Here is a 24,873-nt window from a genome sequence, read left to right as displayed (position 1 = left end):
ATAAAGACAAATAATTAAATTCAATATTTTACAACTAAGTTTTTGAAGACCAAATTTCTATATAAAGACTTGTTTTAAAAGTGAACCAATGTTACTCCTGAAATCATTGTTGCACTACATGCTAACTAATCTGGATGTAAATTAAAAAAAAAAAAGTGAACCAACGCAATTCACATATATTTGCAGAATTAAAACACACATCTGATTTCATTAAAGAATAACATGAATAAAAACAGGTAAGATGAAATCTAAATATGCACATGAATAGTGACTATTATAATAGCTAGACAAGACATTATAATGTCTTATAATGATTATAATCATTATCTCTATTTTATTTATTTTTGAGAGCGTGCATGTACCCACACAAGTGGGGGAGGGGGAGAGGGGGGGAGAGGGGGGGAGAGAGAGAGAGAGAGAGAGAGAGAGAGAGGGGGGAGAGGGGGAGAGGGGGAGAGAGAGAGAGAGAGAGAGAGAGAGTGAGAGAGAAGGGAGGGAGGGAGGGAGGGAGGGAGGGAGAGGGAGACACAGAATCCGAAGCAGGCTCCAGGCTCTGAGCTGTCAGCGCAGAGCCTGACACGGGGCTCGAACCACGAACGGTGAGATCATGACCTGAGCTGAAGTCGGACACTCAACCGACTGAGCCACCCAGGTGTCCCTATCTCTATTTTATAAATGAAGAAACAGACACACAAGGTAGTTAAAGTCATTTGCTGAAGGTCACCTAGCTAGTGAGTGGTGGTGCCAGGATTTGAATCCAGGCTCCAGGGTCCAATTTTTGAATCACTATATTCAACTACATATTTCAAACAAAACAAAGTGTGTGTGTTTATATAATTTAATTTAAATCAAGTACATTTTTAAGTTTGCATATATTTAGATTTATAGCTCTGGAAACAGATTCAATAACTTGTCTTCTACCCAGTGTGTTCTTTTTCCTTTAGACTTTAATAAGAATGGAAAACATCAATTACTGATTGGTACACTAGCAATTTCACATTTAGATATTCAAAAATGTAAACATTTATTGTTTAAAATATTTACAATGTATAGCAATACCCTGCCCCAGACATATGACTGCCATTTTGAAATAACCACTGTATAAAAGCATATTATAATAAAAATATATGCACATCTCCATGGGAATACTAATTATTTTCTTAAAAAGAAAATGACCTTTAAACATTTACACACGGGGGCGCCTGGGTGGCTCAGTCAGTTAAGCGTCCGACCTCGGCTCAGGTCATGATCTTGCGTTTCATGAATTCAAGCCCCGCATCGGGCTCTGCGCTGACAGCTCGGAGCCTGGAGCCTGCTTCGGATTCTGTGTCTCCCCCTCTCTCTGCCCCTCCCCTGCTTGTGCTCTCAGTCTCTCAAACAATGAATAAATGTTAAAAAACAAATTTTTTTTAAACATTTACACATGATATTGAAATACTGCACAAGAATTTTGAAATGATAATTACATACCTAATTTTCCCCTGTTCTGTCAAGTCTCCATCACTATGCAATATTGTAGTTAGCAATCTTAAGGTAGAAGTTCCTGATTTACTGTGATTATTTTTCATTCCAAGGAGCCATCGAACCATCATTTTAATAGCCTGAATCTATTTAAAAGACAAATTGACAAATACAACACTGCTACATTAAAAGAAAAAATTCTGTATCAACCTTCAAAAAAATGAAATGGTTTCAATGGATGCTTTTTAAGAAAAGGAAAGGAAAAAAAGAATCATTCTTTTCTGCATATATCAAGATAACTGAATGCCTTAAAGATGTTTTACCCTCCCACCCATGCAACTGACAAATGAATGATAGAACTAAAGACTAGTTCCTTTTGTTTAATGTTTCCCCATCATAAACTTTACTCCTTAGACCCCACGGTAAATCATGCTTTCTTAGTCAGAAAAGTTAAGTTCCCAACTACAAATTATATTCCATCTTTTGTGCTACATTTTATAATTATGAAGTACTTAAGTACTTTAAAATATGTTACTGCCTTTAATGTTTCCAACAACCCTTTTTGAAGAGGTGCATATTACCTCGTTTTCACTTATTATCTTAGTTTTTTACAGATCTATGGCTCAGGAGCTAAGTGGGTCTAGAACAATGGTATATGGCAGAAACTTTTCAGATCCCTCTCCTAGGGCATTTGTTAAGCATGAACTTAAGTGCAGGTCACCTGCCTTCTAGTCCAGTGCTGCCTGACTACACAAAACTGCTGCTTGAGACCAATGCTGAGAAAACAGGTTTATACTGGAACTAAGAGCACCAAGCATCATTCCACCAGCTGCAGAAACAGCATCAAAATCTGAAGCTGGAATAACGTGAGAAAATAGTTCCTAATATAAAATATAAACTAGTACACACATACACACACAACACGAACAGATTTATATGAAACTACAACTAGAAAAACAGTATCTAATATATTTTTTCCTGGCAGTGGAATGAGATGTGGTCTACATTACAGACTGTAGATCCTTTTAATAAATACTCTCTACACTAGTGATGAATAATCTTTTATGTATTACTCCTACTTCAAGGAACAATGGGTTGAATTGTTTTTTAAATCAAAATAAAAAGTTTTATCAAATCTCATAGAAAAGGTGAACAGTCTTCTCCTGGATGACCATCTTTACTGAATAGGAGAATGTACATGAGAAAACCAGCATGGTCTTTTCTAAGCAGCAACATGGAGACAGTTTTAAACACTTTTTTTTTTCTTTTCACATTAGACTATGTGCAGTTGTCCACGAGGCCTCAGGTTTTCATTACTGCTCTTTACTCTCAAAGCAGATGGAGGGCGCCTGGGTGGCTCAGTCGGTTGAGCGTCCAGCTTCGGCTCGGGTCATGATCTCACAGCTCATGAGTTTGAGCCCCGCGTTGAGCTCTGCGCTGACAGCTCAGAGCCTGGACCCTGCTTCGGATTCTGTGTCTCCCTCTCTCTCTGCCCCTAACCCAGTCATATTCTGTATCTGTCTCTCTCAAAAATAAATAAACATAAAAAAAAAATTATTTTATAAAAGCAGATGGGATAATGTCATATAATAAATATAAACACTTGGATGATTTTAACAGCCATACCTTTATAACAGGAATTTTAATACCTATAATGATAATACAATCTAGTGAATATGTATTAAAATAAAAAGGTCTATGTATATCACTCACTTTGACCATTGTCTCAGGAGAAACTTCTTCATCTGGAACCCAAAGCTTAGTTGTCTTTTTTCCTGGGAGCTAAACAAAAATGAAGGACATTAAAACATAAATAAGAATTTTCATGTTTAATTAATACTCAGTGAATGAATGAAGTCTTTATCTTCTGCAGTGATAGTCATTATAGATGACTAACCTACCTCATCTATTTCTCAAAAAGGTTGACTTATCTTCACTAGCACCCACATATAGCACTTACACATCCATCAGCAGTTGATGCTTTATAAGTGTGAGGAACGACCAACTTTAACCACTTAAACATATGCTTCCTTACTTAGCCCTTTGAGACTAATGATTCAACTATTTAAGGCAGTTGGCACAGACTAGGATCAAACTCAACAGAGCCAAAAAGCAGTTCTTAAACAAGGGGTAAGATATATACAAAAAATTTTGAGAAGAAAAATTAGGAAGGCTTGCAGTTGACTCTAAGTAAGAAAAAAACATGCATTAATATCTTCCTACCTAAATCCCACCAAAATGGCAATAGATACACAGCAGGGCTGGGAACCAAAAAGGGCCAAGGAGAAGGCCAGAACCTTAGAAAATTAAAAAACAAAAAATATACAGTAAAAAAATGAACAGAGCTAGAAGGTTTCCGTCTCCATAAAAGCACAGAAGGAAATATCCTCCAAAAAAGTTTGGGTGTTTTTTTGTTTTGTTTTTGTTTTTTTAAGCACAATCACAGAACAATCCTGAGATGACAAAGCACAGGCGTTGCAATACGTGTGAATTTACAGTGGCAGCCAGGGAACTAAGGTAAGATGACAAGAGAGCTGAACCCAATCTTGGAATACTAGAGATCCAGTATGCTGCCAGATGACAGGAGTGATTTCCAGAGGCAGACTCAGAAACAGAACTCAAATGGCAGCTCAGGTAACTCTTGGGCAACAGGACAGGTGGTCCCAACATCCAGAAGGCAAACCTGTCAAACACATGCAGCTTTCGGCTCACTTCAGTTGAGAAATGCCTTCAAAGTATAAAGTGGAAATAATGAAAAAGCAATCACATTAGAAATGTTCTGATGAAATTTCTGAACTAAGAATATCAAAAAGATCCCAAAGATTCCATGGGGAAACCTTCCAAAAAACAAGTGAGAATCAGATCAAGTTGAGATTTCTCAGCTGCCGAGACTAGATGCCAAAAAACAATTTTCTGAATTTTCTGCAGCCAAGTGCCCTGAAACATAGGATACCAGTACTCAAGAATAAGGGAAAATATATTTTCAGCAAGCTAAGACACAGAGAAAGTTTCCAAGTTATACACCATTTTGAAAGAATTATTCAAATATATATTCTACTAAAATATTTAATTCATAAGAAAAAGTCAATCAGTATATATTACAAAATAGAAAAAGTTATAAATAAAACCAACAGACTCTCAGATGGTTCAAAATAATATAAATCCAAAACAGATGCAATAAAATCAATGACAGAGTAAATGTACAACTAACAAGATGAAAAAATGTATCAGTCAAGATCAAAGGCATGAAATGGGATATGGATTTGATTGGGACACTGGTGTAAATAGGATACTGATGTGCTTTTTAAATCTTATAACACAGCAAGATATAAAATTCATGAACATCTGTACAACTAGCAGAATATCAAAATAAATCAAAACAAAAATGATTTAAAAAAAAGAGTAAAAGATAGAAAATGTCATCACCACAGAAGACTTGACTATATCACTTTCAAAACCTGATATATGAAGTGGAGATGAAAAATGGTAAGCAGAGGAAACACATATAGAAATATAAGGAAATTAGTAGAGCGATAAAATATTTAAGGATTAGAAATTTTCTCACTTCTAATAATCAAGACTGGCATTCTTCAGAAAAAATTAAAAATAAGGAGAAAAGAGTTTATTTAGCAAGAAAAATGAACAAAAGACTCAACCTATAAAATAATTCTCCAAATCAACCACGAATATAATACATAACTTAAAAAATCAAAGTACCTAACCAAGTTTTACAAGAAAATTTTTAAAATTTTATTTACAAAGAAAATTACAAAACTTTAAGGAAAGACACCCTGTAGATGAGCCAACAAAGCATCCGTAAAGAACAGAGGGTATAAACAATATAAGTGGTACAACGCAGAGGACTGGAAGAAGGAAAGAATACTCAATAATTTATGATGGGAAATTTGGTTGCCCTAATGGAAGAAAAAAGAAATGAAATCCTTAAAGTCACAGCATACAAACAAATGAATTAATTCCAGATGGATTAAATTTTTTTAATGTGAAAAGAAAACCTTAAAACTTTTAGAACATATGGGAGACTATTTTTGTAACACTAGAGTAGGGAAGGCTTTCTTAAAGATGTAAAAAGCACTAACTACAAAAGAAAGGAATAAATTTAGCTACATTAAAATTGATAATTTTTGTTCAAAAGACACCACACAAAGGGAGTAAAGACACACCATAAATGAGATTTTATGCATTTATTATCAAGATATTGCAACATATACCCAGAAAAGCATTAATGTGTGTTAAGATTACTTATAAAAGACAAAAAGCTCAGAAAAAAAGGCAAAAGACCTCAAAAGGAATTTCAGAAAGAGGCAACGTAAATAGTAACTAGACATAAAAACTTAATCAACAACCAGGGAAATGCAAATTAAGACCAGAATGAGTCTTAATGTATTTTCTAACTAATAAATGGGCAAAAGTGAAAAGATCTGACAATCCTGGGTATATATACTGCTAATAAAAAATAAGTTTTAACACTGATTTTGAAAAATAATTTGGGAATGAAAGTTAAATGTGTGTATACACTGTGATTCATCAATTTCACTTGTTTAACGATAACCTAGAGAAATTCTTGCTCATATGCAACAGGTGGCCTCTATAAGAACATTCATAGGGGCACTGTTTCAGAGAGGAAAGAAATGGAAATATTCCAAATGTCCACTAAGAGAATACATGTAAGTGATTTCACACACTGATATTATAATGCAGAGTAATGAATGAAGTACAGCCAGATATAATAACAAGGATTATATGAAGAAACAAATGTGTAATGACAAAAGCAAATCAGCCAAGAATATATATGGTATAACTCAAACATACGGATTGAGCCCCACGTTGGGCTCCATGCTGACAGTGTAGAGCCTGCCTGGGATTCTCTCTTTCCCTCTCTCTCTGCCTCTCCCAGGCTTGTGCATTGGCTCTCTCTCTCAAAATAAACTAACATTAAAAAAAAAAAAAAGGAATAAGCAAAACTAAACAAGTATTTTAGAGATATACATGTGGTAAAGTGTTTTGTTTTAGTTGGGGAATAATAGATCCCAATTCAACACAGTGGTTACCTGGGACAGAGAAGACACAGAAGGAAAGGTCTGGAGAGTAATAAACCAGGAGCTAACAATACATAAGTGTTCACTGTATTATTATAAAACAAGTTACAGAAATGTTAAATATATACAGATCAAAAATAACATTAAAATAAGACAAATGAATGGGTTAAAAAAGGTGAAAGTTCTGTTTCTGACAAAAGCTGATTAGACTTTTTGAACCTATCTTCCTTGGAACAAACAGAAAGGTTAGATAACAGATCTTTTTTTTAAAAAAAATCAGTTTTAAGGTGATAAAAGAGCTACCAAAGCAGTGAAAATTTGAGGATAAAGTTTCAAAAGAAGAGAGAAATCAAGAGATTTGAGTCTGGCCCTAGGATTGCTTTTCTCATAAAAACTGATAACTGATTCTAAAAGGGAAAGAAACTGACAATTAAGCAATGTTTTCATCACTGTCACAGAGGTGGAAAGGAAAAAAACTGGAATTCTGGGCCCAATAAAGAACAGAGTCCCTATAAAACATGCTGGACATCTAGATGGATCCCTAACAAATACACCCTACACCTAAAGGTGATCAGAAAAAGAATCAGCCTGTCAGAAACTGAAGTCTAGCTTCCAAACAGTGCATCCTTGACTGGACCAACGTGATCTGACAACAGCTCAACTACCTATCAGAAGGAAAAATAAATCCTCTTCAGAAGAATTACAAAATTATTCAGAGCCTCAAATTATCTGTAACATTTTTCACACACAAAATCTACCACTCAATCAAAAATAACGTGTACAGGGCACCTGGGTGGCTCAGTAGGTTGAGTGTCCAACTTTGGCTCAGGTCACGATCTCACAGTTTGGGAGTTTGAGCCTCACATCAGGCTCTCTGCTTTGGATCCTCTGTCCCCCTCTCTCTATGCCCCTCCCCACCTCTCAAAATACATATTTTAAAAAAATGTGTATAGGACAAGTTTTTACCAAAAAGAGAAAAAAAAAAAAAAAACAGGTAAGACAAAAAGAGCCACAGGTGATGTAGAAATTAAGGCTGATGTCAACATTAACATAATTAAAGAAGTTCAATAATTAAATGACAAGATAGAGAATTCTGACAGGGAACTAAAAGCTATACTAAAAACTACAGGGGGGCACCTGGGTGGCTCAGTGGGTTAAGTGGCTGACTTCCGCTCAGGTCATGATCTCATGTCTCATGAGTTCGAGCCCTATGTTGGGCTCTGTGCTGACAGCTCAGAGTCTGGAGCCTGTTTCGGATTTGGTGTCTCTGTCTCTCTCTGACCCTGCCCCGCTTGTACTCTGTTTCCCAAAAATAAACATCTAAAAAAAAAAACTTAAAAAAATTTTTTTAAAGCTACAAATAAATTATAAAATTGAAATATAAAATAAATGCAATTAAGAATTCAGTGCATGGGCTTAACACAGATTAAACAAATCTGAAGAGCAGGTCAGAAGAAAACAAAACTGAAGCATCAACAGGGAGAAAAGTATATGAAGGTGTCAAAAAAACTATATCACAGTAAAATAAATTGTATGTTTACAGTGCATGATTAGAACTACAGTAAGAGAGGAAAGAGAATATGAAACAATTTTTTTAGAATTTATGCAAGACATCAAAGCTAAACATTCAAGAAGACCTACAAGCTCCAAATAAGATAAATATAAAGAAAAGCACATCCAGACACACCGTAGTGAAACTGCAAACCAATGCAAAATAGAAAAAATTAAAAGCATTCAAAGCAAAAAGAAAATCTTCAAAGGAACAAGGCCATCAGCTGATTTCAAGAGAAAAGGTAAGAAAATGGAAGATGATGGTAAGGGGAGAAAACATACCTGTGTAGAATTCTAAACCTGGAGGAAATATCCTTTAAAAAAATCAAGGCAAAAAGACATTTTCAGACAAATAAAACCCAAGAGACTGAATTCACAATAATCCACACTAAAAGAAATACTACTTTAATTCTTTAAGTAGGAAGAAAATCATCACATAAAAAGGAATGAAAAACAAGAAAACAGGAAAAATATGTTGTAAATCTAAATAAATATTAACTGTATAAAATCACAACAGTAATGGTCCTATGTGTACAAGAGCACAAAAAGCATCAGGCAATGAAGGGAATTAAAGTATGCTAAAGTTCTTAAGAATACTGAACCTATTGTCCTGAAAGTTTAAAACAGACTCATTAATACTGGCCTTCAGTGAGTCAAGGAAGAATGTTGTAATCTCTAGGGCAACTACTAAAAGAAGAGGAAAATGTAAAAAACAAGTCAGTAAAGGGGAAAACAGAATAAAAATATTTGATCAAAAACAAGGAAAGAAAGAAGAGTAAAATGAATACGGAAATGACAGAACAAACTTAAGATAAAAATTAGATGGCAAATTAACCCAAATCACTATTTACATTACATATAAACAGACTACTCTAAATAAAAGACGAACTTGAAAGAATATATGCCAGGACGAGATTCACTGTAGTGTCCTAGTTATGTCATTTAGATGAAGTTTTCAAGTCCTCTACTGATTACCAATAGTCCATCTTCCTCTCTAAGACTGAGAAGAAGATAAAAATGTCAACTATCACCACTTCTATTGTTTTGAAGGTCCTGGCCAAGGCATGAGGAAGAAAAATAAAGAGCATTAAGAATGGAAAAGAAAAAATTAAAGCTGTCTCGATGAACAAATGACATGACTGTGAAAAGAGAAAACCCCACAAATGCAAAAACTAACTGGTAGAATTACAAACTGCCTTTAACAAGACCCTAGGATAAAAGTCAATATAAAAGAGAAGAAACTTTACATCCATATCCCAACAATATACAGTTAGCAGGTAAATATTAAAAAGCATATTATCTACAATAGCATCAAATAACATAAAATGCCTAGGAACAAAGTTAAGAAAGATAAGACATCCACACAAAAATTTAAGAAACCTTATCCAGGGAAATTGAAGACTAAGACATATACCATCTTCGTGAAATAGAAAGCTCAGATTATAAATCCATGTTCACTGAATGAAAAGTGGTATTAAAATGATGATGAATAAAATTTATAACTCAACATAATACCTATCAAAATTCCAGCCAGTTAGGGTGAAGTATAGGGAGAACTGACAAGCTGATTCTAAAATTTAGATAGAAATGCAAAAGGCTAACAACAGCCAAAACAATCTTGAAAAAGCTACTGATGACAATAAGGAAGCAGCAGTAGTAGCAGTAGCAACAGCAGCAGTTGTCATTAAAGACATTTGGAGGACTTATGTTACTAGATATCAAAACTCGTCAAAGCAATCTTGAGAAAGAACAACAAAACTGGAAGCACCATGCTCCTTGATTTCAAGCTATACTAAGCTATAGTAATCAAAACAGCATGGTACTGGCATGAAAACAGACAAAGAGATCAACAGAAGAGAGAGCCCAGATGTAAACCTGTGTGTGTGTGTGTGTGTGTGTGTGTGTGTGTGTGTACACACACACACACACACACACACACACACAATCTATGACACAGGACACAAGAATATACAACGGGAAAAGGACAGTCTCTTCAATAAAGAGTGTTGGGAAAACTGGACAGCTACATGCTATCTTATGCCACATATAAAAACAAATTCAAAAGGGAAAAAGTTTAAATAAAAGACCTGAAATCATAAAACTCCTAGAAAACACAGGCAGTAAGCTCTTTGACATTTGTCTCAGCAGTAACTTTTTGCAAGAGTCTCCCCAGGCAAGGGGAACAAACACTAAAATAAACAAACGGGACTATACCAAACTAAGTATCTTTTGCACAAAAAAAGAAATTGCCAACAAAAAGAAAAGGCAACCTACTGAATGGGAGAAGATACTTGCAAATCATACATCAGATAAGGGGCTAATATCCAAAATATATAAAGAATTTACACAACTTAGTATCAAAAACACAACCCAATTAAATAATGGGCAGAGGACTTGAATAGATAATATCTCCAAAGAAAACATACAGAGGGCACATGAGAAGATGCTCAGTGTCCCTAATCATCAACGAAATGCAAATCAAAACCAGAATGAGATATAACCTCGCACTTATCAGACTGGCTAATATCAAAGATACATGGAATAGACTGATAGCTGACAAAGGAAGGGGTAGGTGGGCAAAATGGCTGAATGGGGTCAAAGGCACAAACTTACAGTTATAAAATAAATAAGTCATGGAACGTGATGTACAGCCTGGTAACTACAGTTAGTAATGCCATATAGTGTATATTTGATAAGCTGCCAAGATCTTAAAAGTTCCCACAGGGTGGGAAAAATGTAACTGTGTGGGATGGATATTAACTAGGCTTTTTGTGGTGATCATTTCAAAGTATATAAAATACTGAATCATTACACTGCACACATCTAAATAATATGTTACATATCAATTATATCTCAATTAAAAAATTAAAGGACAACTTAAAAGACAACCTACAGAATGGGAGAAAATATTTGCAAACCATGGATCTGACAAGAGAATTGTGTCTAGAAAGTATAAAGAACTTTCACTACTCAACAAAGAGCCCTAAAAAAATGGGCAAAAGACACATACAGTCTTTGCTCCAAAAGATACACAAATGGCTAATAAGTACGTCAAAAGATGCTCAATATCATTAGAGAAATGCAAATCAAAACCACAGTGAGATGCCACTTCACACCCGTTAGGATGGCTATAATCAAATTAACAGAAAACAGGAAGTTGGCGAGGATGTGGAGAAAACTGGAAGTTTCATACACTGCTGGCGGGAAGGTAAATTGGTGTAGCCTCTGTGGAAAATAGTTTGTCAGTTTCTCAAAAAGCTAAACACTGGGGCACCTAGGTGGCTCAGGCAATTGAGAGCCCAACTCTTTATTTCAGCTCAGGTCATGATCTCAGGGTTATAGGATTGAGCCTGGTGTCAGGCTCTGCACTGAGCATGGGCCTGCCAAAGATTCTCATTTTCTCTTTCTCTCTTCCCCCTTTGCCTCTCTCCCCATCTTGAGCACTCTCTAAAATAAATAAAAAAGTTAAACACAGAATCACCATATAATCTAGCAAAGGTATATACCTAGGAATATACCCAAAGAACTAAACACAGGTACTCAAACAAATACCCAGCCATAAAATTCATAGCAGCACTTTTCACAATATTCAAAAGGTGGGAATAACCCAAATGTCCATCACTGAATAAATGGATAAACAAATTGTGATAAATACATACAGCAGAATATTATTCAGCCATAAAATGGAATGAAGTACTGATGTATGCTACAACATGAACCTGAAAAAGATTATGCTAAGTGACAGAAGAAAAACACAAGAAGTCACATATTGCAGGATTCCATTTATAGGAAATATTCACAACAGTTAAATCCATTAAGACAGACCGGAGACTGGTGGTTGCCCAGGGCTGGGGAAATGTGGTGTGACTGCTTAATGAAAATGATCTGGAACTAGACAGAAGTGGCGGTCACACAAAATTGTCAATGTACTAAATAAAATGTGACTGAATTGAATACTTTAAAACAGCTAATTTTACATTATGTGAATTTCATCTCAATTTTTTTTTTAAATGCAGCAAGGAAGACAGTCTTTTCAATAAATGTGAGTTGAGTCAGATGGAAATAAAGAAAATGAATCTTGATAGTAATCATATACCATATATAAAAATCAATCCCAAGTAGACTTCAGAGTGTAATGTGTAAGTTAAATAAATAAAGCTTCTAGAGCAACACTGTCTAACAGAACTTTGAGATGGCAGAAATGTTCTGGGCTGTTCAACACTAGCAGTATGTGGCTAGTGAGCACTTGAAATGTGTGACTAGATTTACAATTATATTTAGTTTAAACTTAAACTTATATAGCTACATGTGGCTAGAAGCTTGTATATTACCATTGTTCTAGAAGATAATACAGGGAATATGTTCACAACCTTGGAGTAGACAAAAAAGACAAGGTAAGTACTAAAAAGAAAATAATAAAATGAGTTCTGTTAAAATTAAGAACTTCTCATCAAAAAACACCATTAAGAGAGTGAAAGGCATGTTACAAAGTGGGAAAAGAGATTTGCTAACCATATTGCCAACAAGATACATGAGGAAATCTTACAAATGAATATAAGAGACTGACAATTTAATAGAAAAATGTGGAAGATGCTTGAGCAGACACTTCACGAAAGAGGAGAACCAAAATGTCAATACAAATATGAAAATGTGCCTAAGGGCATATCATTCATTACACTTCAAAAAATGGCTAAAATGTTGAAGACTGCCATATCTAGTAGAGTCAAGGAAATGGTACAACTAGAACCCTCATTCAGCATATATAAGAATATTAGTTGGTATAAGTAATCATTTTGAAAAACAATTTGGCCAAAAAAGAAAGAATGAAAAATAATTTGGCAAATTTTACTAAAACAACTTATACATACTTATACTCTAAGATACAGCAACTAAAAAAGAAATTCATACATAAGTGCACAAAATGATATGTAAAAGAGTATTTGTAATAGCGGTATGCATTTAACACCAGAAGTAACTTAGATGTTTATCAACAGAGCAGATACATGGCATACACAAACAATGGAATACTATACAGCAACAAACATGAACAAACCATTGCTATATACACCAGGATGGATTCATCTAACAAATGTAATAGAGTTAAGAAAAAGTCAGGCATAAAAAATTTACTCTACATAATTCCATTTATAAACGTTCAAAAACAGGTAAAACTAATCTTTGGTGTTAGAAGTCAAGATTATGGTTATCTTCAGGGAGAAGGGAAGGTTAACAACAAGAAAAAGACACAGGGGCTTTGGGAGTCTGGTAAATTTCTACTTCTTTGCCTGGATTGTCAGCTGGTCAAAAATGCTAACTTTGTGAAACCTTAATGAACCACACCCTTAAAAAGTATGCACTTTTATCTCAACAAAATTTCTGCATTAAAGAAAACAAAACAAAGTAAGGATATCAAACTTGAAACACATGATTAGCATACAGAACCGAAAGAACATACGAAATACTGTACTTAGGGAGAAGAAAAGTGAGAGACATAGCTGAAGAACACAGCCAGGGACAATGGTAATTAACACAGGCCTTTGGTCTCCAAATTACAGGGCTCTGGTCAACTAAAGTTAAATAGCCACAAATCATTAGAGATCTAATACATACAATTATCTTGACTATTATCTCCCAAAACTATTTTTCCATAATAAATCAGTTTAAAAGTATTAATAGTATATTAAAGTATATTAATAGAAGATAATGATGAATATGAAACATGTAAGTAATATAGCTACACACTGCAAGATTTATAACTATATTTTAAGAGGAGAAACTTTATCTTATAGTTCTTTTAATTCTCCAAAGAACCTAGTACAGTGCTGAGCACACAGCAGCCACAAAACTGGTTACATAAGGGTCTGCACATGCATGTTTATATGTGTGTGTATACATAAATATGCACACACATGCATAAAACTCCACATGACTATAAGGAGTCAATTCTCCCAGACTCAAACATGCCCTACCCCAAATACTCACAAACTGAAGACAGACAAAATCACTTATTTCTTTCCTAATGTTTTCTCCTAGTGCTCTTAATTCTCTACTGTATGGAGGGAAAGAAACAACTATTGTCATGACAACCATAATGTGACCTAGCTTGTCAGTCTTCACATTTTCAAAAATAGATATCATTATAAAAATTAATCCACTATAAAGCTGAAAGAAAATCAAATGAGATTTTGTATTTATCAAGGAATGTATTGCAGATTGCATGCATATGCTCAACTAAAGACATGTTTCAATGCCTCTAGTTCTACTGGAGATAACAGCATGTTAAAAAGATAGGAAAACCTCAAAGAAAGCAGCCAAATGGAAGTGTTATTTACAACATTTCACTTTTAGAAGATAACAATGTGAGGAACACAGGTCTAAAAAATATAAATTACCCGATCATTCATGAGAAGATCTTTCACAATGAAAGTAGCTACTAAAGACTTCAAAGGAGCAGCAAACTGATCAGGTGCAAGGAGAGCAATATGCCCAATGGTAACCAATGGTGTTATGAGATGTTCCAGGTTGCTTGGATCTAGGCTCTTATGCAGAGGCTGAAAATGAGAAAAGGAAAACATATTCAACTCTATAAATATGTAAATAAACTATTCACATATTTCATGCTCAAATAAAAAACCTATAGAAGCTTCAATACATATACATGATGTAAGTAGTAGCTCAAGCTTATATTTACACTATAGGCTATTGATATCTAAAAGGCATCACATTTAATTATTTTCAGTTTTGCCCAAGTCATATTTTAGAAATAGGTAAAAAAAATTTCAGCATGGGAGAATCATATTATGTATTGTATATTTTATGATCACATAGATGAATATGTTAGAGACCGGCAGTGTTCACCAATATCCACTTCTGTTCTACTTCCTGCACGGCTACACAGGCAGCTTCTTCTGCAGTTAGATGAGAATATGTGAAAAAGCACTGGTTATTAACAGATTGGGGGTAAAAGTGAGGTATGCAATCGCTGCACTGAAGCAAGTATGAGAAACGTATCTTCTCCATATTCTCTCTTTACTCACTGACGGGCTTACTACCAAGGTTCCAGCGGGACTAAAAAGAGAAGCCATTTGTCAAAAAAAGTCTGTGTGTCTAAACTGTTGATTAGAATGCAATCCAAACACCCAACTGGACATTTTTTCAGGAGCAAGAAATAAACTTTATTATGTAGAGTCACATGCATTTTTGTGCATTTTTATACCATCAACTATTAAGTGCCACAACTAAGAGAATTGTTTCTATTATTCTGATAGAAAACTCAAACATTAATACATATTTTGCCATGACAAAAGAATGAGACTCCTCGTATACCCATGTAGGATAATACCTAAAATGTTTTGTTACAATTTTAAAATAGGGAAATCCCAAGAGTGACTATAGTAGACTATCACTAGCATAAGCAGAGAGGGAAAGGGACAAAAATCTATGTGTGTGATTTTGTGTGTGTGTGTGTGTGTGTGTGTGTGTGTGTGTGTGTGTGTGTGTGTATTATGTGTATTATGAATAAATACTCTTGAGAAAAGTGTATTAGAAACTGGTAACACTGGTTGCCTCTGGGAATGAGAAGTGGGTAGCTGGGGATACGGGGCTGAGATGGAGGAGAAAACTTATTATTTTACTACTTACTATTTGGATTTGTTTTGTATATTTTGATTTGTAAACAAGTAAACAGATTATTAAAATTTTCAGTGACACTTTTAATAAAGAGTTGATGCTGTCCTCCCATGCTGAACACCAAGAATTCTAGGCTTGAAAAACAATATTAAACTGTTATTCCCCTAAAATATCGGGTCAATATAAGGTTTCATTTGGCCAAAAGTATATTTAAATGAGTTTACTTCTCGCTATTCTTGATGACTTCCCTCAATACTTCCATTGTACACCAAAATGCCAGATTCTTTGTATTATAAATGAAAATCTGATCATGCGGGTTTTTCAATAATGAGTGTGACAATTTTACAAAATAAGGTAATAAAATCATTTCTAAGAAAGCAAAATTAATAGACCCTGGATTAACAGTAATCTCATAAAGGCCAGATACCTCTATGAAACCTTTTCTCAGAAGGTAGCCAACCTATACATTATAGCAGAAGGATTACAGGTTAGGTTATGGTAAAGATAAAATAAAATATCAGAGAAAAAAATAAATAAAATACCAGATATATAATATCAAAATGAAAATAAAAGTACATAACAAATTCAAGTTATTACTAATGTTATCTTGCTCCTTATCACCATTGAAAGGAAAAGAAAGGAGACTAATCAAGAAAAACAAAAGCTTTCTAAATCAACATGAATTCATTAAAGTCATTCTCATATATAAAAACAGACTACAAAAAATGCCTCCACCCCAAAAGGCACAAAATTAAAAATAAATTATTTGCTATATACAGCAAAGACAATGTTTGATAAAGACAACTACTTTTCTTCCTTGTTCAGGTCTTTAGCATTATACATGAAGATTTGAAAAGGTTACCATAAATGTTTCAAAACAGGGATAACAAGTCAAAGTTTTTATAGTGAAGTAGCTTCAGCATACTTTCCAAACTTCTTTGATTTCATTCAAGGTTCCTGCACTATGTAAAAATGCTAAATATATAGTAAGAATACTAAAGATAGCCCCAGATTATAGTAGATTAAAATGCAATGCTTAGAAAGGGAAATAGTAATTTCTATTTAATAAAATAGAAAAAATAATATGAAATATGTATTTAAAAAACAATTTAATCTGTATAAAATTAGGTCAGTGATTATCTAAGTATAAATCTATTTGTACTTTATATTACCAATTAGAATTGACAAAACTCCACAAACTTCAGCAGTATCTCATAAACAGAACTCTAATTTTTAAACCTATAAACTGACAGAATAATCATTACTGATTATCACTAAGTATGATTTTATATATAGTTACTTATTAATGAAAAAGCTTCCTAATATTAAATGTATAATACCAAAAATTACGATATAATTGTTTGATTTCTGAATTTAAGTTAGTACTAAACATCTAAATAATCAGATATTTTCATATTTTAACCACTCATCAATATTGATTATACTGATTCAAATCCTGAAAACATACTATAAAATGATGCATCTCCAAATGTGAACATTCTATAAAATCATTAATATGTGTTTTTTAACTATAATATATGAAACAAAAAAAATTTTTTTTTCTCTTTACCTCAAATATCTGTGCAAACTGGGTCTCTTTACTAGAAAATATCGCATGGATACAATGAATGGCATATTTGGCTTGACGGGGGGGTCCTTTTTTAGATTTGTGATGTAAAACAGGAAGCAAAGCTCTAAAGAAAACAAAAAATGTAATTAAAGAAAAACAGTAAACCAGAAAAATCAGCAAGACTCCACTAGATACTTTACCATTTGTATTTTTCAAGTAATGTTTTGTAAGAACAAAAAAAATCTACTTGAACTCATTTTTAACTGTCTCTAATTCTGCTTCATAAACATCTATATTAAAAATACAGTCCAAATACAAGAGTTTTTTTCTTTTTACTTAACAATTCTAAATACAAACATGGATGGCGACCCATTTCTTCTTAATATCATTCCCATTAGCTTCTTCTCTTTTATTCTCACAGCTATCACTCCCGCTAAATTGTTGCCACCTTATACAACATATAAGACCACTATAATGGGACCTAAACTTTTTCAAGTCCCTTTCTTCTTCTGATTCATTTTTCATTTTATACCAGGCCAACCTACATAACGGGAAATCGGATTATAAAACCTATACAAACTAAGTATTTACTATGTGCTGGGCACTATTAGAAGTCCCAAAATGCTTGCCTTCATGCTACCAGCATATTTTGGACAAGACAAACAATACATAAATTAGCAAAATATGTGTTACGTCAAGTTGGGATAACTTCTGTGGAGGAAAAAAAGGAAAAGAAAGAAGACAGGATAGGGAGTGGGGAGAGGTGTGTGAGTATTATAATTTGAAAGAGGGTGGTTACAGAAGACCCTGCAGATAAAGTAACATTTGAGCAGAGTTCTGGAGTAAGTCACGTAGCTGGAAGAAGGTTCAGGTATCATATCATTACACAACACAAAAACTTAGAAAGAATAATGAATAAAGCAAGATCTCTTAGCTCAACTATTCAAACATCTCACAGTGAAAGCAACTTCTGAATCTACCTCCTTGCTCAATACCAACCCAGGGCCCAAATACTAAGAATTCATAGATACATTAATTCATCAACAGTAACAGAGTATCACAAAAGACACCAACAGTAAAATATAATAAAAAGACAAGTGATAAATTGAGGGGAAATTCTACATTTTGTTTCACAAAGGGTTAATATCCTTAATGTAAGGATCGTCTACAAATACAGAATGAAACGACAAGCAATATCATGGACAAATGGGCTGGACATAAAATAAAGTTTTTCAAAAGTAGATATACAGGGGCACCTGGGTGGCTCAGTAGTTAAGCATCTGACTTCAGGTCAGATCATGATCTGAGAGAGTTCGAACCACGCATCGGGCTCTGTGCTGACAGCTCAGAGCCTAGAGCCTGCTTTGGATTCTGTGTCTCCCTCTCTCGGTCCCTCCCCAACTCACGTGTGTGTTCTCTCTCTCTCTGTCTCTGTCTCTGTCTCTCTCTCTCTCTCTCCCTCCCTCCCTCCCAAAAATAAATATTAAAATGAGTAGATATTTATGTGTGATAGAGATGTGTGAAAAGACGTTTACTTTCACTCATTTACAAACAATTAAAAACATACAAATTAAAAGTTCACATGATGAGGGCATATCTGAAATGGGATTCTCTCCTACTTTAAACAAGCAGAAAACAGATAAACATGTTAAAGGTTTTGGACACAGGACAACAGGCAGCATATGACTGTAATCCCTAAAAGATGGAAAATAAACTACAAGAGGCCTACATCTATCCTCACTTGCTGCCTGCAAGGCTCCAGACTGCCATGTAAGGAGAAGTAACCCAGTAAGAATCTGGTGGTAGCATGGAGTTGAGGGAGACCGAGATGGGAGTTGAAGCAGCTATAATTTCTAGGGCAGAGTTCCACAGAGGAGTGAGCTACAAAGACAGCAAGAGAGCTTGAATTCTGGAGATCCACAGAGGGGTGTCGCAAGTCATTGACTGAATAATAATCAGTGCCATGCATGAGGAAGAAAAAAACTACCTGAGACCAGGAAAAGAACACTGGAAAGCAATAAGCCAAGAAATTCCCTAACGCACCTGGGGCTGCTAGTGATTCAGGTCTCCACCAGCCACAGTGGAAAGACCTTGTAATACATAACGAGGAAAACAAATTCATCAATAGAAATAGTCCCAGAAATGGCACAGGTGACAGAATTAGCAAAGACATAAACAGCTGTTATCAATATGCTCGATATGCCCAAGAAAACATGAACATGAGGACAGAAATGAAATAAAGAAGACCCAAATGCAACTACTATGAAAAATACAAAACCTGTAATGAAAAATATACCAATAGGATCAAAAGTAGATTATATGTTACAGAAGAAAACATCAGTGAACTTGAAGACATAGCAATAGCAACTATGCAAAATAAAACCAGAGGGAAACAAGGACAGGAAAAAAAAAAAAAAAAAAAAAAGAACAGAGCATCAGTGACCTGTAAGACAATATCAAGTAGTCAAAAATACATGCAACTGGAGTCCTAGAAAACAAAGAGGTGAGGAGGGGTGAACAGAAAAAAATATCTGAAGAGATAGTTGCCACAATTTTTCCAAATCTGATGGGAAAAAGACCCATAGTCCCCCAAATCTCAATAAGCTGCAAGGAGAAGAAGCATAAAGTAAATCATTCCAAGACATGCCATTATCAATTTGGTAAAAACAGTGATAAGGAAAAGAAATCCTAAAAACAGTCTGAAAAAAAATACACATTACATATGCAAAAACAATATATACAGAGGAATACTTTTCATCAAAAACTATGCAATCCAGAAAATAATGCAGTGACATCTTTTAGGTACTAAATGAAAATAAACTGCCAATCTAGAATTCTACTGAGAAAAAATACCTTTCAAGAATGAAGGCAAAATAAAGATTTTTTCAGAGAAAGAAAAGCTGAGATAATGAATTACAAGCAGAACTATACGATAAGAAATAAAGTTATTCTAGAAGAAAAATGATAGCAGATGAAAATACAGATATCTAAAAAATGAAGAGTGACAGAAATGGTAAATGTGTGTGTACCAATAAATCTATCACTGTTAATCCAAGACTTATCAAACTGTTTAGAGCAAAAATATCAACACATTGTAGAATTTATAACATATTCAGAAACAAAATATGCCAACAAAAGCTTAGAGGGGGAAGGCATGGAGATATACTGTTGCAAAGCTTTTATAATATACATTAAGTGATATAATTTTATTTGAATGTAGATTATCTCCAGTAGTGAAGATAACAAAACAAAACAAATGAGCAAAGGAAGAAAAGAGAGAGACAAACCAAGAAACAAGAAACAGACTCCTAACTATAGAGAACAAACTGATGGGTTAAATAAGGTGACAGGGATTAAGGAGTGCACTTGTGGTGATGAGCACTGTTGCATGGAGGTGCTGAAGCAGTATACTGCAGACCTGAAACTAACATTACACTGTATGTTACCTGGAATTTAAGTACTTTAAAAAACAATTAAAAATAAAATAAATACTCAGTTAATCCCAAGGAGGGCAGAAATAGAGGGAAGGGAGAACAGAGAAAAGACAAAACAAAAATAAAGATAGCAGCTTAAATCTAACTATATCAATAATTACATTAACCATAATGGTCTAAATATTCCAACCAAAAGACAGTTTGTCAAACTGGATTAAAACAACCAAAACCAAAACAAACCAACAAAAATATAACTAAACAAAGACTAACCTGTAGGATATTTAAAAGAAACTCATTTTAAATATCAAGTCCCACAAAGATTTAAAGTTAAAAAAAAAAGGCAAACAACATGACTTGCAAACACTGATATAAAAAAAAGTAGAAAGTAGAAGTGGTTATGCTACTCTCAGACAATAACTGCAGAACAAGGACGATGACCAGGAAAAAGAGACACAATCATAACAACACAGACTTGACAAGGCTGTGGGGAATCAGGTACATTTGTATACTGCTGGTGAGAATGCAAAACGTTATAGCCACCATGGAGGGAAATGTAGCAAAATCTAGCAAAATTATATATGCATTTACTCTGATAAAAAGCACAAAATAACTACTTAAATATGGAATAACTATCAGTATGTATCAAAAGACAAAAGCAAGGTGGAGGAAAGTGTGTACAGCGTACTTTATCATTTATCTGTCAAAGGGGGCATATGAGTACACATACATATACACACTGAAACACACCCAGATAGACATGCATAGAGGACTTTTTTTTTTCCCAAGTTTATCTAAAGGTAAAAAGGAATAGGTAGACAGATGAGAAACTGAAGCTAGACTTCTTGGAATATATTTTGCTTTCAGAACTCTCTTCAAAACCAGTGAATATTTCAATAACTTAAAAATTAAATTAAATTTTAGGAGCTCCTCGCTGGCTCAGTCAGTAGAGCATACAACTCAGGGTTGTGAGTTCGAGCCCTACGTTGGACACGAAGCCTACTTAAAATTAAAAGATATTTTTTAAATTTTATTTTAAAAGAGCAAACTTAAAAAAAAATAAAATAAAACAAACAGGAGCACCTGGGTGGCTCAGTCAGTTAAGCGTCCAACTTTTGCTCAGGTCACGATCTTACCTTCAGTTTGAGTCCTGCATCAGGCTCTGTGCTGAAAGCTCCGAGCCTGGGCCTGCTTCCGAATCTATGTCTCCCTCTCTCTCTGCCTTGTCCCACCCCTCACTCTTTCTCTCTCTCAAAAATAAACATTAAAAAAAAGTAATAAAATAAAGCAAATGAACAAAAGTATGTATCCATTTGGTGGCGTAACTACACAAAAAAGAATCATTTTAAGTAACTGTGAAATAGAGAAATTTGACTGTAAATCCCTAATGTGATACATACCTTAAAGATAACAAGTCAACAAACTTAACTCTTTTTAGGAGTAACATTGGTAGTGCTACTGCCATTTCTGAGACTGTTAGGTATTTAATACGGCATAATTCAAATGAGTTAATATGTAATACCATGATTTTATCATCCTGTGTTATCTAAGTTGGGGAAAAAGAGATACAAATGTAAAATTGAAGAGATTCTGTAAAAACACTGTAGCCCTGAGTTAGAACTGGAATAATCAATATAAACACACAATGCATTTTATCTTCCAGAAAAACTTTTTTTTTTTTTTTTTGCTATGTCCGCTGAATTGTCTTAAAAAATGACCCACACACTAGGCATTAGTACCCACAAGACTCACATTATGATCATCTTAATAACATTCCCATTAAAAAGAACCAGGACTCTTTAGAGAAATGACTGATTTCAGGTGGTGTAAATTCATGGGTTTATAATGGTTATTTTAAAAAGACAACAACAGTTAATTCGTCACATTTGAAGGAGGCTAGTAAAATCACTATTTTGAACACCGTTCAATAACTTAAAAAAAAACGAAGCATTTAACCTGCCTTTCCTGAACAGATCTAACACTGGGGAACCAGAGAATAGATGAGAAGTTCCTCTTTATGAAAGTATTCAGCTAGTAACTGAAGAAGGAATGACAGAACATCACCTCTGATCACTAAGCAACAACCGACAGAGGGGCACACCACCATCTATAAGGTGGTCCTCTGACAACAAAAAAGTTGACTGGAATCCAATCAGGCCTCTGGATTTAACTATAACCTTACAAACAATATAAGAAACCCATTAAAATATGCCAAAGGCATACAATTAGCAAAAATCGGTCTATGTGAAACTCTGCAAGAGAAACCTGGTTTATCAAACACAAAGAAAGAAATGAGACACTTTAATAAATGCATCTACAAATAGCATTATGGATCTTGATTTAAAAAAAAAATTTATTATTTTTGAGAAAATTAACTGGATATTAACATTAAGCAACTAATGTTACCTATGTTTGTGAGAAAGGTATTATGTTTATTTTTAAGAGCTCTTATCTCTTAGAGATACTTAGATGTATAGATAAAATGATATATTTAGTCTGGGGTTTGCTTTCAGATATAAGGGGAACAGGGAAAGTAGAATTATAAATTACAGTAAAGTGGCTATAAGTTATTCATATATAAGCCAGTTGTTGGATACATAGGAGTTTATTGTAATAGTCTATCTACTTCTATATATGTTTGAAAATTTCAGGAGTAAAATGTTTCAGAGTCTCACCAAACTATCCTTTTAGTCTATGGTTTGAAGTTCTTTATGAAATGAAAAATTATTACTTTCTGGTAACTTCAGTAACTAAACTCCCCAGATAAGACCCATCATATCATAGATCAGACTTTCCAATACAAACATCCATAAATACCTTTTCTTAGTAATCAAGAGAAAATTACATGTCACATAGAAATAAAAAAGCAATTTGGGTTGGAATTTTTGAAGACAGAATGAGAAATTTTAAGTTCATCCAATGTTTTGCATATTCATTTAAACAGAAAACAGAAAAAAATAAACAGAACAGAAATAAAACAAAGAAAAAAAAACTTTCAAGAATTCTGAACTACTAGGCAGAGTCTTAGAAGTCAGTGAAATGTAAATGAAACAACTATCTTCTGATTGCTTTTTCTAAGTTCCTGTTAAAAGAAATGCTTCACTCCCTTGTTAAATTGATTTTCTTCTTTCCAATTCAAGGGATTTTTTCTCCCGATAATAATCACACACATGCAGAAAATGCAAAAACTGAAAAATACATTAATACCACTAAAAAAAAAAAAACCCTCAAAATTCTACTACTCTGAAATAATTACTGCTAACATTTGGTTAACAATTCTAAAATTTCTCTATACATACATACATATATTTAAGTAAACCAGGGTACAAACTACACAGTATTTGGAAACATTTTTTCACCAGTAATGCTGTAGAGAACTTCCTATATCAAGTACTGCTAAACACTAATTTTAATGCTCATATATATCTCTAGCAGATAGATATTATACCACAACTAGTCTAACCAATCCCCTACTGATGAACATTTAGATGTTTTGGTTTTTCTTTTTTAGTCTTAACAACAAAAGCACCAGCATCCTTATTCCAGTTATTTATGCCCTGTTTCTGAGCTTTAAGATTTAAGCCTACCCTATAATCTGCCCTGAGACCCTGGTGCTATAAATCAGAAATTGTATTTCCTAGATTCCTCCAAGAGTTGCCTTCCTGTTGGATTCTTCCAATAAGAGACACTATGGCTTCTTCAGGCATCTTGTGCAGTGGCTCCACCCTACCCCCCCCCCCCCAACAACAACTAGGACACTCCTACTGTGACAGCTGGTTGGCTGTGCCAATACTGACAGGGCTCTTCCATCCAATGGGCAGTCCTCAACACCACTTGTCAGCCGGCCAGCCCTAGGGGTCATAGCTGCTTCCAGCAGTTCATAGTCCTTGGGTTACCAAAACAACCTGCTCTTTCATCCTTCAAACATCTGTATTAATTAATGTACGTTTAAAATACCTTGTGTGGTTTCTGTTCCTCTGACTCAACCCTGACCCATATTATCATTAGGTAGGTATCTTTTCTAATTATCTCTGAAATAAGTTCCTGAAAATAACACTGCAGAGTTGGAAGACTACACGCACACATTTTAAGTTGGTATGTATTAATTACCACATGACCAACCCAGAAAAGCTGAATCATTTATAATTCAATCAAGAGACATCACTGGAATGCT

General features: G+C 34.3%; 1 protein-coding gene across 7 annotated transcripts in view; it reads right to left on the bottom strand.

The window, feature by feature from the left end:
• Window positions 1–24,873, bottom strand: part of PDS5B (PDS5 cohesin associated factor B) — a 191,588-nt gene that overhangs the window by 33,140 nt on the left and 133,575 nt on the right. For all 7 annotated transcript variants that reach the window (XM_042950209.1, XM_042950293.1, XM_042949877.1 and 4 more), the window contains exons 20-23: window positions 17,269–17,392; window positions 14,462–14,620; window positions 3,175–3,243; window positions 1,471–1,607 (exon numbers count right to left, since the gene is read on the bottom strand). In XM_042950209.1, coding sequence (XP_042806143.1) covers window positions 1,471–1,607; window positions 3,175–3,243; window positions 14,462–14,620; window positions 17,269–17,392 — 489 coding nt within the window. The remainder of the gene's footprint in view (window positions 1–1,470; window positions 1,608–3,174; window positions 3,244–14,461; window positions 14,621–17,268; window positions 17,393–24,873) is intronic.

The sequence above is a fragment of the Panthera leo genome, chromosome A1 (assembly GCF_018350215.1).
Source record: "Panthera leo isolate Ple1 chromosome A1, P.leo_Ple1_pat1.1, whole genome shotgun sequence".
In the NCBI taxonomy this organism is placed as follows: domain Eukaryota; kingdom Metazoa; phylum Chordata; class Mammalia; order Carnivora; family Felidae; genus Panthera; species Panthera leo.
The sequence above is the reverse complement of the archived record's forward strand: the minus strand, read 5'-3'. Positions and strand labels throughout refer to the sequence as shown.